Source organism: Zootoca vivipara, chromosome 6 (genome assembly GCF_963506605.1).
Source record: "Zootoca vivipara chromosome 6, rZooViv1.1, whole genome shotgun sequence".
Taxonomy (NCBI): Eukaryota; Metazoa; Chordata; class Lepidosauria; order Squamata; family Lacertidae; genus Zootoca; species Zootoca vivipara.
The window spans coordinates 42,243,735-42,256,252 of NC_083281.1; the positions used below are offsets into that span (position 1 = coordinate 42,243,735).

The following is a 12,518-nucleotide window of genomic DNA, read 5'->3' on the forward strand; positions in this document are numbered from 1 at the left end:
AAACCCCAATTTTTGAAGCATGGGAACTCCAAAATTTTATAAGATTTGGCATAATATTCGGCTTAATAGATATGGATTTGTATAATTTGGAATAATGGATGTGATATAGTTGTGTTTTAATTGGAAAATTAATAAAAATAGATTGTAAAAAAAAAAAAAGAATTTAGTCTTGTCCAATGGTTACACATATTAAATGGAGATGCAAACAGCTGCAAAAACACTGTAAACTCCAGGGTGGACAAGCCCCCAATTCAATCTGGGTCTTGGCATAGAAACCAGACTGGTCACCCTGATAAATGATTTATGTCAAAAGAATGATGGAAAAGTGCTAACGTACTGAATATTCAGGACCACTCAGTGACTTCCAGTATGTTCTAAGTTGCCTCTGCAGGTTAGGAGTTGTGGGTATGGCCGTCCAGTGGCTTCACTCCACTTCTGGTGACTTCCAGAAGATGGCGCTGGGGGACAACTGCTCAGCCCTGTGTCATTTATTCTATGGGGTCATGCAAGTCTTCATCTTTTTTTTCTTTTTAGTCTGCCAGGCCTTTAAAATGTTATACTACTTGAAATTCTGGTTTTCTGCTGCTCTGCTTATTCTTTTATTGATGATTTTTGACTTTTTATAGCAACTTGCTGTATTTTGCTGCTTTATGTGCTGCAAAAATCTCTGGAGTCATGGGTGAAGGGCAGTATAAAATCCCAAAATGAGTTTAATTAAATAAATAGAGCAACCTTCACCTACCTGGGGCCCTCCAGATGTTTTGGACTAAAACTCTCATCCACCCCAGCTAGTATGGTGGGGGCTGATGGGAGTTGTAGTTCAAGACATCAGGAAGGCACCAAGTTGGTGAAGGCTTCTCTGCTTGGAAAAGAGAACTGCAGCTGAAGTTTCAGGCAGAAATGGGTCTTTTTGAGATCCTTTAAGAAAGGTAGCCTGGGCACCACATGGCCTCTGACCATCAATGTGAACACAAAACAAGAATGCCAAAAATGGGCGAGATCTTCCAAGATCTTATGCAGATTGCAGAAATGCTGAATCAGGACAAGCCTTATGGCTTATTCCCCAATCCACCCCCTGCCACACACCTCAAGTTTCTATGGTTTGGACAAATCAGCAACTGAAGTCAGGAGGGCTCCCAAAGTGGAGGAAGGACAGTGCTGTCTCTGTGGTCTCCAAACAGCTTTGAAAATGTGTGCCCCTGTCTCTCTCACCCACCTGATTTGGACTGGGCATCAGGAGCTGTAATCTCAACTATCAGACTCTCCAAGGCCGTCCCCCTGCGGTTGATCTCATCCACCAGAACTCCCTTCCCTGTCCATTCTTCCAAGATCACCTGGTAATAGAACATAGTCAAGCATCAGAAGGTGGTCAAAGGCAAGTAGGGCATGCCAAGACTTGGCTGCCCCTGGTGCACATTTATACCTGATCTATCCCTTTAACATCAAGTGAATACTTACAGCGGCTTACAAACTTGTAAGAACAACAAATGATATAACATTAGAACATGGAAAACTATCAGAACAGATTTAAAGCATTTAAAAAGCCCAGTAAAACAAAAGTGTTTTCAATGCCTGCCTAAGGCTGGACCAGAGATGCTGTAATCTGGATGCCGCAACCCAAGAAAGACCTCTCTCTTCTCCCTAACTACTGATGGGTGAAGGGGAGCAGGAAACAAAAAGAAGGGGCCACAGCAGAAAGTTCTCAGGCAGCTTTCTATGGAAGGAGGCAATTCCTGAAACACCAGGCTGGGCCCCAGGGAAAGGTGTCCTCTGCCAGTTCCACTGCACAAAGTACTATTGGATGCAAAAATCCAACATCTGGAGAACTTCAGCTTCCATGTTTCCCCCCGAAACCCATAATGATGTGAAGACAGGCCTGAATGGATGGCCATAATTCCGCCAAGTCTCAACAGGAAAGCGGGGAGGGGCAGAGCAGCTTTTGCCAACCTGGTGGTTTCCAGATGTTTTGGATACTGACTCCCCTCAGTCCCAGCTATCAGGTTGAGAAAGGGCAAGCAGAATTTCTAGTACTGTACTCAGGAACTGGAGCCTGATGCTCTGCATATCTCTTTGCCTCAGGTCAACCTCAGAAACAGGATATATTTTGCAAAACAAGCAAACTGATATAAACCTGCAATGGCCCAGGGCATGGCCTGAAGGCACACAATGCATTGGTCTTGCTGGTGCTTAACAGGTGTGTCTGCCCAGCACTTGGGATGCATCACCCACCTGGGCAGCCCTTTGGGTTAATTTAATTTAATTAGTTCATTGCAAAATTTATAAACCGCTCTGCATTCAGAAGCTACCTGGTGTACAGAAACAGAATGCAGAACAAAAGACAAACAAAATTTGCACAATGCCACAACCCAGATCTCAAGATTAATTTTGAGGGAGGTGCAGAATTATGATTTGTTCGTTCACAGCTCTGGCTACAGGAACCCAGGAAGATTAGAGAAAGCCTACAAGAGAGGGTCCTCCCAAGAGCTTCCTGTATTTGTTGCAGTTTCAGAGGAAACTAGCCCCTATTCAGACCGTCAACCCAGATGCAGTGAAGCTCTTCTGTTCATAAACAGTTGTGATCTCCCTCCCTCAAGAGCACATCTTCCCTAGCAGGCTCTGGGACTCTTTCCTTCTTTATCTGCCCACCTCAATTTGCTGCATCCGCTTCTCCAATTCATGGGTGCCCAAAGAAGCCTCTGTGGCTGGGACAGTCGCCTCTGTTTCTTTCAGCCACTGTTTGGTGGATTCAACCAGTTTTCGGAATTCGTTCAATTGTTCCTGGCAGGAGGATGCGCCCTTCTCTCTGGGAAGTGGAGAGAAAGGAGGCAGGTAAAAAAGTGGGCCAGCTCTGCTAGCCCTTTTCCTAGCATGCATTTCATCAAATGAATTCTGAGTCACTGAGAAGTCTGCAACCACAGTAGGCTCAACCTCCTGCTCCTGCTCCCAAAATGTGTTAACATGGCCTTCCTTGCAGGGCTGCTGTGTAAGGGATTCTGAGAAAAACCGTGTCCAAGTGCACTTAACACCTGCATATATGCCAAGTATTCTTACTGCTCCTTCTGCAACACTGGACCACCTATTTGGGACATTGTTGTTCAGTCCAATGGATTAAGGACTGAAAGGAAATCTCAGCCTCTTCATGCTCTGTTCTTTGTTCCTGGCCCTAACAAGGTTATCCACCCACCACAGAAAAGTGAGCAGACATTTAGACTAAGTTCTCCTGTGAAGTAAATTCTGCCAAAGCCAGCCACCACCTCCCAGTCATGCTGAGAAAACACTGAGGCAGAGATGGTCTATACCAGGCATGTCCAACAGGTAGATCGTGATCTACTGGTAGATCACTGGATGTCTGTGGTAGATCACTGGTAGATCACGGGCTCGCCCCGAAGCAGCTCAACAACTTTGGCTCCTCTAAAAAAAGCTCAACAAATCTGCCCTGCCCTCCTAAAAAATGGGGCTTTCCTCCTCCCTAAAAAAGCTTAACAACATTGCCCTGCTGAACCCCTAAAAACGGGGCTTTCCTCCTCCCTAAAAAAAGTTCAGCAACTTTGTCCTGAACCCCCCAAAATGGGCCTTCCTCCTCCCTAAAAAGGGGGGGGGTAGATCACTGCCAGATTTAAACTCTGTGAGTAGATCACAGTCTATTGGGAGTTGGCCACCCCTGGTCTATACCCTTCCTGAAACCTTCAAGTTATCAAAATGTCAGTTTATGACAGCTTTGTTCTTCAACCTTCTCTCTGCCTCTGTCTCTGGTGTGAGGTAAGTAGGTTTTAACTCACTACCACCAGCAGAGAAAGAAAATAAACTTGGTGTTCCCAGGAAAATCATTGCCTTTACATGTCTTTGTCAGGCTGTGTCCAAGGCTTTAGACGGGGGGGGGGGGGGCTCCATCTTTGTGGTCCTAGGGACACATTTGGAAATCTAAGAAGCTATCACAGGCATGAGAAAACACTAATTCCATAGAATAAAAACTGATGATGCTCAGACATCCTCCAAAGAACAGACAACTCCCCCCCACCCAAACAACCCCAGACAACTCCCTCCAAAACATGACCTCTGCAAAAAAAAGTCAAAGAAGCCCTACTTTTTTTAAAAAAAAAAACAACAACCAAGGAGAACCAAGCTTTAGACACATGTTGGTTTTGACATTCCTCCTCCAACTGCTGCAAATTTCTATTGAGCAAAAATTTACAACTAAGCACCAGCCACATTGTTTGGAAACCACACTGGCAGGAAAGGAATTAAGTTGTAAAAGGAGCCATATTATAAAGCTGGATCTTGGCTCCCTTCCAAAGATGCCCTCCACCTCCGCAAAGGACAGGATGCAGGGCCACTTGCACTGTCTCTTGTGCATGTGGCACAACCCTCGGTCCTTCTGCATGTGTCAAGGTCGCTTCTGGCTACTCTTGAGAAACGATTTCCACAGTCATTCTGTCTTTAAGACTTTTATTGTGCCTGATATATACAGTGCAATACAGTTTCAAGAAAACATGTCTGCTCAGTCTGACGCAGATTCCCCTAATGCCCCTTGTCTGCTCTTCCCCCAGCATAACAACCGTGGGACTCTGAATCTCCTCCCCTTACATTTACGTGTTCTGGAATGTCTCAATTCAGGCGCGAACTTGAAAGGGCGGGCCATCTCCCCGCTGGACACTTCTCCCGACCCCTCCCCCCTTGTAGTAATGGCTCTAGGATGCTGTCTGAGCCTTGGTGCCTCTCCAGTTCAATGGTCAGGGAATGTTCACTGCTATAACATTCCCTGATAGCATGCAAAGCAGATGCTCTACTCCTGAGCTGCAGAGTGTCTGCTCATCACCACCTTTGTATCAAACAGTAGCAAAGAGCATCCCTTACCGTTCCCTTGCTGCTTTCTGCAACTGCATGAAGTCTTTCCGCAAACTGTGCACCTTCTCCTGGTGGGAGGAGGAGCTTGCTGCTGCAAAACCAGAAGAGCTCAGCTCTGTGGTCAGATGTTCCAATGTGTCCAAGGCCTCATGGTGCTGCTTCATCTCAGAATTCAGTTCCTGGCAACAAAACAGCAGTGGATGGAATGTCGCCATTAGAACAAAGAGTAGTGCCCAACACACGTCCAAGTTGGTCCTCTGGGACAAATTCACTACAGAAGGCCACCAATAGAGGCTGCACAGCTCATGCCAGCTCCTGGAAGCCATGTGTGACTGGGGGTGGTGTGGGGAGGCAGCAGGGGTGTGGGGGTGTGTGAAGAAATTTTATTCAATTCATGCTGAAAGGTGATTTGCACTTCCCAAAACAATACACAAGCCAAAATGCAGCTATCCTTTGAAATTCACACTTCTCTAAATTTTACAGTTAGCAAACCAAGTGTTCAAATTGCATATACCAGGTAAAGTGTGCATTAAAAGGCTCCTATTAGTGAAAGTCAATTGTCAATATATGGTTTGATTGTACTGTTAGCCACTTTGAGCTTCCAACGAGGAAAGGTGTATAGAACTTTTAAGTAAAGGCCAATTTGAGGGCCATATTCCCTCCTTGTTAACAGTGCAGCAGGCACATGCTAGCAATGGGCAGGGCCAATGCAAAAGGCAGCTGGGTGGATCTACCCCACTCTCCCTCACTTACACACCCACCCACATAAGAGACACCCACTTATTCACAAACTCACTCCCTCCTCCATCTTGTTCTCTCTCACACATTCTCCCCCAGCAATCAGGATTACAAATGAGCCCTCTTTTTCAGTGTTCAAACTCTGAGCACACTGCATTCCCATGCAGGTAAAAGCTGCTTTATTCTGAGCCAGAACTTTGGTCCATCAAGTCCCCAAAGCCGTTCCCTGCTTTGCACCCCAAAGTGCCAGGGACTGAACCTAGGCCCCTGTGCATACAATCCTGTGGCTCCACTCCTGAGCTATGCCTGGTCCCCCATCACTCCTCTCTGTCTCTCTCCACCACCACCATTCTGCAGCTTCTCACCTGGATCTGTTGGGAGAAGTGAGCAATGTCACGATCGGGCTGGTTTCCTGAGGCTAACAGCCGCATCCTGCTCTCCATGAATTGCTGCAGTTTCTCAGAGAGGTGCTCGTACTGCTCCACCTTGGGGAGGAGATCCTTCAAGGCGCCCTCTTTCTCCTGCTGCTGCCGGCAAAGGCTGCCAAAGCGCTCTGTCACCTCGGCCAGCTTGCTCTGCAGAGCAGCAGCTGTGGCACTGTCAGCGGTCTCCATGAAGCGGGTCACCATCTCCCGGGTGGCTTCGAGGCTGCTCTTTTGCCTGGCGATGTCCTGCTTCAGCTTCTGTTAACGGACACACAAGGGCAGGCAGACAGACATAAGGATTGGGGAGGAAGGAATTCTGTTCTGCTCGCTTTTCACAGCCGACTGACCCAATCCTGAACTTTCTTGTGGATTGGAACGCAACTTCCAGTTAGATTATGCATGTCTCTTGCTTTTGCAGTGCAGTTTTGGTGCATTCCAAACTGTGCATAAAAATACTTTAGTCTGGGACCCAGGTGACGCTGTGGGTTAAACCACAGAGTCTAGGGCTTGCTGATTAGAAGGTCGGTGGTTCGAATCCCTGCAAGGGGTGAGCCCCCATTGCTCGGTCCCAGCTCCTGCCCACCTAGCAGTTCGAAAGCACATCAAAGTGCAAGTAGATAAATAGGGACCACTCCGGCGGGAAGGTAAACGGCATTTCCGTGCGCTGCTCTGGTTCGCCAGAAGCAGCTTTGTCATGCTGGCCACATGACCCGGAAGCTGTCTGCAGACAAACGCCGGCTCTCTCGGCCTATAGAGCGAGATGAGCGCTGCAACCCCAGCATCAGACACGACTGGACCTGATGGTCAGGGGGCCCTTTACCTTTTTATCCTGCACAGAAATATTTGGGAAGAAAACCATGGACAGAAAGCAAAGACAAACCCCGGCTTACCATGTTTGTGGCGAGGGACTCCTGGATGGAGGTGGAGGAGAAAGCAGCCACGTCTTCCCTCTGGAGGTTCCTCTCTACCTCAGCCACGGACTGAAGGAGGCTCTCCAGCCCCTCTTGCACACTCTGGGACTGGGCGATGGACTTCTGCAAGAGGTCTGAGCGTTCCGCCATCTGACAGGATAGGCTCTGGAAACGGCTCACGAGGGAATCTGAGGGAGCACCAAATCCTTTACAAACTGGGTGCGGAAAATTAAAATGGGTGGGGGGCTTTCAGTACAGTACCCCATAGATCGTGTAGGGTCCAGCTGCCATGAATCGCTCAGCCGTGTAAAAGGCCGACTAAGGAGGTTGAGAAATGTCATTCCTCAGAGCCGGGCCAGCCCAAGGCACTTCAAATTGCTCAAACAACACCTTCCCATTTCCAGAGCCCCCCTGGGAAGTCCACAGAGCAACAAGGGCCAAAGAGCAGCTCTTTACATCCTTACCTGTGGTTTTCCGAATGCCTCTGTGATCAGGTAAGGGCGCTTCGTGTATTTCCAAGAGGGACCAAGCTGCCTTCTCAAGCCTCTCTACAGGCACTTGGTGCTCTGCAAGGTCTTCCTGCAGGTGCTGTTGCAATTGACATGGCAGTGAGAGCAGAGCAGGAATTAGAGCAGGGACAGACATGAAGAATAACCTGCGGCTCTTTGATATAGTACTTCAATGAATCCTGGCTGTGGTTAGGGAAGGGCTATATGTCAATGGCAGGCCATCTGTTTTGCACATGGAAGGTCCTCAGATCAACCTTGGGCATCTTCAGGTAGGGCTGAGAGAGACCCCTACCTGAAATCTTCGAGAGCTGCTGCCAGAGACCAATCAATGGTCTGACTCAATAGAACACAGCTTCCTATGTTCATAATATACTTAATCATCATGGACACTCTGTATTTTTAACCATCATTGATCTTGCCAACTTTGATGGCAACTAACTGGGCCAAGCTTTTTGGGGGTAGGCACTGCTTTACGGGCAATGAACTGGTCATTGGTTATTGACATACGTTGGTCATGTTGCACTGATTTTGTTGTTGAATTGTTGCTGGGTGGGTTTAATTGGTTTATTCCTGAATCAGAAGTTTTTATTTTGTTGATATTACTTTGTAAGTCACCCAGGGAAATATTTTCATTATGAGATGAATAAATGGAATGAATGGATGAATGAAATATTCAATGTAGAGGAAAATGTACTTTGCACACGTCTGTGCTCTTTTGGGGGACTACACATTCTATGACTGAGATTAAGGCAGCATACTTGGCTTCGTCATGTGAGTGCCCTCTGAATGTTGTTGGACTACAACTCCCATTATCCTTGGTTGCTGCCCATGCTGCCTGGGGCTGATGGAAGTTGGAATCCAACAACATCTGGAGGGTAGCAGTTTTGGTGAAGGCTGCCATATATGTAATGTACAACCCCATATGCTAACCCAGATTCCTAACTGGCAGCCTTATTCCAGTAAGCCACAGGAGAGGATCTTTTCAAGCAAATCCCCAGCAAAAAATGGGAAGACTTGCATTACTTACTCTTCCTTCTGTGATTAATGAGTAAAACCATCAACCACCACTTAGTCAATTCCAAGACTAAGCCAGGGGAGCCATGAGCCCCATTCACTTACTTTGGCACTGGCAAGCTGCCTCTGTAAAATGGCTGGATCTGAAGAAACAGGCTCCGACAGGAGAGTTGCCATAGCCTCTTCACTCTGTTGTAGCCACGTCCGGAGAGATTCTGCTATGTCCTGGAACTGCTGAGAGCGATCCAGGAGCATACTCAGATGGGAACCAAGTGCAGTGCACTGCAAGAAAAGGAGACAATTATCACGGATGATTCTGCGGTAAGTCTAAGGCTATGATTCAAGTTTTGCCCCACCCCACCCAGATGGATAGCCAAGATGGCAACCATGGTCAGTTGTAGAGATCATAAGGGATTAGAAAGCTCACTTTCCAATTTTCCACAATCAGTAGCTTATAATTATATTTCTATCCCACCTTCTCTCTAAAGAGCTCAAGTGGCAGACATGGTTCTCCCCCTCGTATATTTTATCATCGTGTTAACTGTGGGTTAGGCTGGGCTAAGAGGCAGCGACTGGCCAAGGTCACCCAGTGAGCCACATGGAGATTTGAACCCCCGGGCTCCCAGAACCTAGTCCAATATTCTGTCACTATGCTATACCAAGGCTATGTACAAATCATAAAAAATCAACAACACAGGAGGTCCACATTAAGCTCCAGGAATGAAGTCATATCACAGTGGTTCCCAAAGTTCCCACCTTCCATGCTTTGTATTTAAAGTTTTACTGCTATTTTATGTAGTTTTATATATGTAGTTACACACACACACACACACAATATTTTTCATGCAAAATTATTCTCTGAATTTTATTGTGTTCTTATCTTCCTTAGTGTGTTGTGCAAACTGCTCTTCTGAATAACTTTTTTTTAAAAGGTGGGGCAGGGGGCATTGGAGATGAGTTTATGGAATGGGGGGGGGGGTTGGGCCCAAAGGCTGCTTGTTCTAGATCCAGAGGTCTAGAACCTTCTTTTTATCACTGTTCTTGTACCTTGGAATGGAGAGAACTGTATCGTTTGGTGGCATCGTCCAACTTGTTCTTCACCAGCACCCCAGTAGCTAAAACCTCAGGCCTTGGAGGCCCCCCAGCATTCCCAGCTTCTGCCGCCACCTTCTCGGCATCCAGCACTTTCTGCCCGGACATTGTCACAAAGCGCAAATCCCCCTTGTGTGAGATTACATCTTCCGCAAAGCTGCTCTGCCGCTGGAGCATGGGCTGAAGGGACTCGAGACTGCCGTCTCCCGCACGCATCCTCTCCAGCTCTTGCTCGGCCTGCTCCAGCCAAGCCTCAAACTCCACATGGTCCCGGAGGAATTTCTGCAGCTCATCCCGGAGCGTCTGTGATTGCTTGAGGTGCACCTCAGACTGAGACAAGGTGGTGGCATACTGTCCCTTCAGCTCCTCCAGCCTCTCCTGTAGCCTCTGCTTCTCCTCTGGGGCGAGATTGTGGCCTTGCTTGTCCAGGAAGGCCTGGGCTGACTGCGTAGCTAGAATGACTTCTTGCTGCTGAGAGAGCAGCTCTTGGTGGCAGACCTGGAACAGCAGAGCAGCAAACAACTAGGTTGTAGTACATCAAGTCCACACTGACCCCTGTGAAATTAGAACCTGGGCCCTTTACAAGGCTAGGGAGGGAAACTGCAGCCACCTTCAAAGATGCAAAACCTCCATACAGTTCTGCAATATCAGGCCCATGGGGCTAGCCCTACTGTTAGGCAGCATGAGGCAACTGCTGCAGGAGGCAAATGTTGGGGAACAGCAGGGACAGGCCTCCCTCCCTCAGTTGTTCTTCCTGACCATCCTGATTTTAGCAACATCTGCCAGAAGACAGAGCAACCCACAAAGGAATGCGGCCCTTGGGGATGAAAAAGATTCCGCACTCCTGACTTTGAGCAAGACCCTCCAAATAAACACATTTAGCTTAGCTGGAATTTAGACCTAGATCTTTAACTCAACCCTCCATCCAGCAGACCCCACCAACCTTCAAGCTCTCACAGTGCAAAGTGAGATTTTCTTCAACTCTGTCCACCTCCTTGAATCCACCATCAGGGGTATCTTGGACTCCTCCAGTCACTAGACCCACTCGATGGTGTTCAGCTTCTGTGAGCTCCTTGGGCTGCTCTAGTGATGCCACCCAGTGCAGAAGAGATTCAATCTTACTCTTATTTTCTTCAAAGTCTTTGACAGCTCTAATCTGGAAACAGAGCAGAGTGCATAGGAAGCTGATAGATTACGAAGCACAGATAGGGTACATATGGGCTAGAATTCTGGTGTCAATAATGTCGTGCAATTTTTTATTTTTTTTTTGCATGCCTCAGAAGCATCCCACTACAATTCTCAGAGCACTGGACAACACACAGCCTCTTATAAGTTTACCCAACTCCCTTCTAATGCAAAGGAAGGATCTTCCACACCAGTTCCAGGTTGTAGAGTGCTGTACCTTTTCTGTTTGCTGTTGCACCACAGTGCTCACAGCACTCTCAAGCTCCTTCTGCGCCGCCTCTGTCCTCTCTTGCAGGGACTGGTACTGCTCCTTAGCCTGGCAGAGCCTTTCCTGCAGGGATGCAAGTTCCTTGGGGTCCAGCTTGGTCCGGTTCTCCTCCAGGAACTCCTCTGTCGCTTTCAAGACACCGGCAAAAGAGGCTGCTCGGCTGTGCAGGCTTCTCTGCAGGTCCTAATGGCAGAAATCAAAAGAGCAGCAAAGAGAGTGACCATCTCTGGCATAACTGTAAACTGGTATTCACAGACTTGGAATGATGTTGAGTTCTTGAGGCAAGAGGCCACTGAATTCTGAGCAGAGATTATGCTGATTAGATTTCATGCTGTCCTCTTGATTTTATTAGAACTTTTGAATTATTAAGTTTGCTTTTATATATGGTGCACGTACCCTGCCCTGGGATTACCGGCTAGAGGGGTGTGTTACAAATGAAACAAAGCAAATAAACAAGCCACACGCCTTGCATTGTAACAATGACAGAACAAAACATGAGTGCAGATGCTAGAGTGCAGCAAGAAGAAACACCCAGCAACAGCCTGGTCACAAGATGTGTTGACTACCAGCTCCATCAAGGGAAACATAGTGCAGTGGTCCAGCCTACTGTAATTGTGTTCTCACCTTCACGTCACTCTGGCTCTGTTGCAGTACAGAGAGGTCCCCTTCCCTTGCTGCTCCCTGTGGATCCACCAGTCTATGCTCAGCCTGGTTCATCCAGGTGCACAACTCCTCCAGTTTCTGGCTACGTATTGCCTGCTGTTCTTGAAGTGTCTGTTTAGATTTTGGATTGTTTAACAAAAACAAAGCACCTGTTAATGCCTGTCAATTCAACTGTTAAAACCACAAATGCAAGCCAAACAAGTTGCAAAACAGAAAGCACTTAAGCAGATGCAGTCAATGGCTCGCAAGAGGGATCGTCTCTTTCTCACACACTCTCTCACTTTACCCTTTACTTTTTGCTCTAGATGGTCATTTAGGTCCATTGTCTGGCACAACAAAGCGCATATGGTTTAAAACGGAGTCATTTGTCATCTAGGTTCTTTCTTCTGCCTTTAGTTCCCTCTCTTAGCAGCCCATTTATCAAGGACTGATGTTGACCTGATGGCTTTTTCCTTGAAAGATGACTTATCAGAGGGAAAATGGATGGCAAAATCTGTGTGGCTCTTGCAGGAAAATCGGAGGAAGGAAGAATCTGGTCTCCTCCTTGAAGACCTTTCCTGCAAAATCCTTTTTTTTTTTTTTTTGGCATTCCAATGTAACACTTTTCATGCCTCTTTGCCTCTTTCTCCCACAGAGGGGTGGAGGAAACACATTCACTGAACCCAAACATAAATCATTTCCATGGAGGTAGTTATTCTGGCTTATGCTGTCAGGGCTAGAAAGCAATTAACCCAACTTTTGCTTGAAGCCCTGTTTTTGCATCCCAGTCTCAAGAACAAAAGATACCTGGGGAATAACAAGCTGTGCTGAATGACCTTGCACAACTGCTATAAACCCAAAAAATGTTATTTCTGGGAACAGTGGGAGA

At 47.2% G+C, this 12,518-nt stretch overlaps 1 protein-coding gene across 18 annotated transcripts in view; it reads right to left on the reverse strand.

Annotated features, from left to right (window-relative positions):
- MACF1 (microtubule actin crosslinking factor 1) overlaps positions 1 to 12,518 on the reverse strand; it is a 291,507-nt gene that overhangs the window by 97,443 nt on the left and 181,546 nt on the right. For all 18 annotated transcript variants that reach the window (XM_060275855.1, XM_060275856.1, XM_060275857.1 and 15 more), the window contains 11 exons: positions 11,612 to 11,761; positions 10,937 to 11,170; positions 10,478 to 10,690; positions 9,490 to 10,032; positions 8,548 to 8,724; positions 7,384 to 7,507; positions 6,899 to 7,107; positions 5,949 to 6,266; positions 4,855 to 5,024; positions 2,647 to 2,803; positions 1,217 to 1,334 (listed from right to left, as the gene is read on the reverse strand). In XM_060275855.1, the coding sequence (XP_060131838.1) occupies positions 1,217 to 1,334; positions 2,647 to 2,803; positions 4,855 to 5,024; positions 5,949 to 6,266; positions 6,899 to 7,107; positions 7,384 to 7,507; positions 8,548 to 8,724; positions 9,490 to 10,032; positions 10,478 to 10,690; positions 10,937 to 11,170; positions 11,612 to 11,761 (2,413 nt within the window). The remainder of the gene's footprint in view (positions 1 to 1,216; positions 1,335 to 2,646; positions 2,804 to 4,854; positions 5,025 to 5,948; positions 6,267 to 6,898; positions 7,108 to 7,383; positions 7,508 to 8,547; positions 8,725 to 9,489; positions 10,033 to 10,477; positions 10,691 to 10,936; positions 11,171 to 11,611; positions 11,762 to 12,518) is intronic.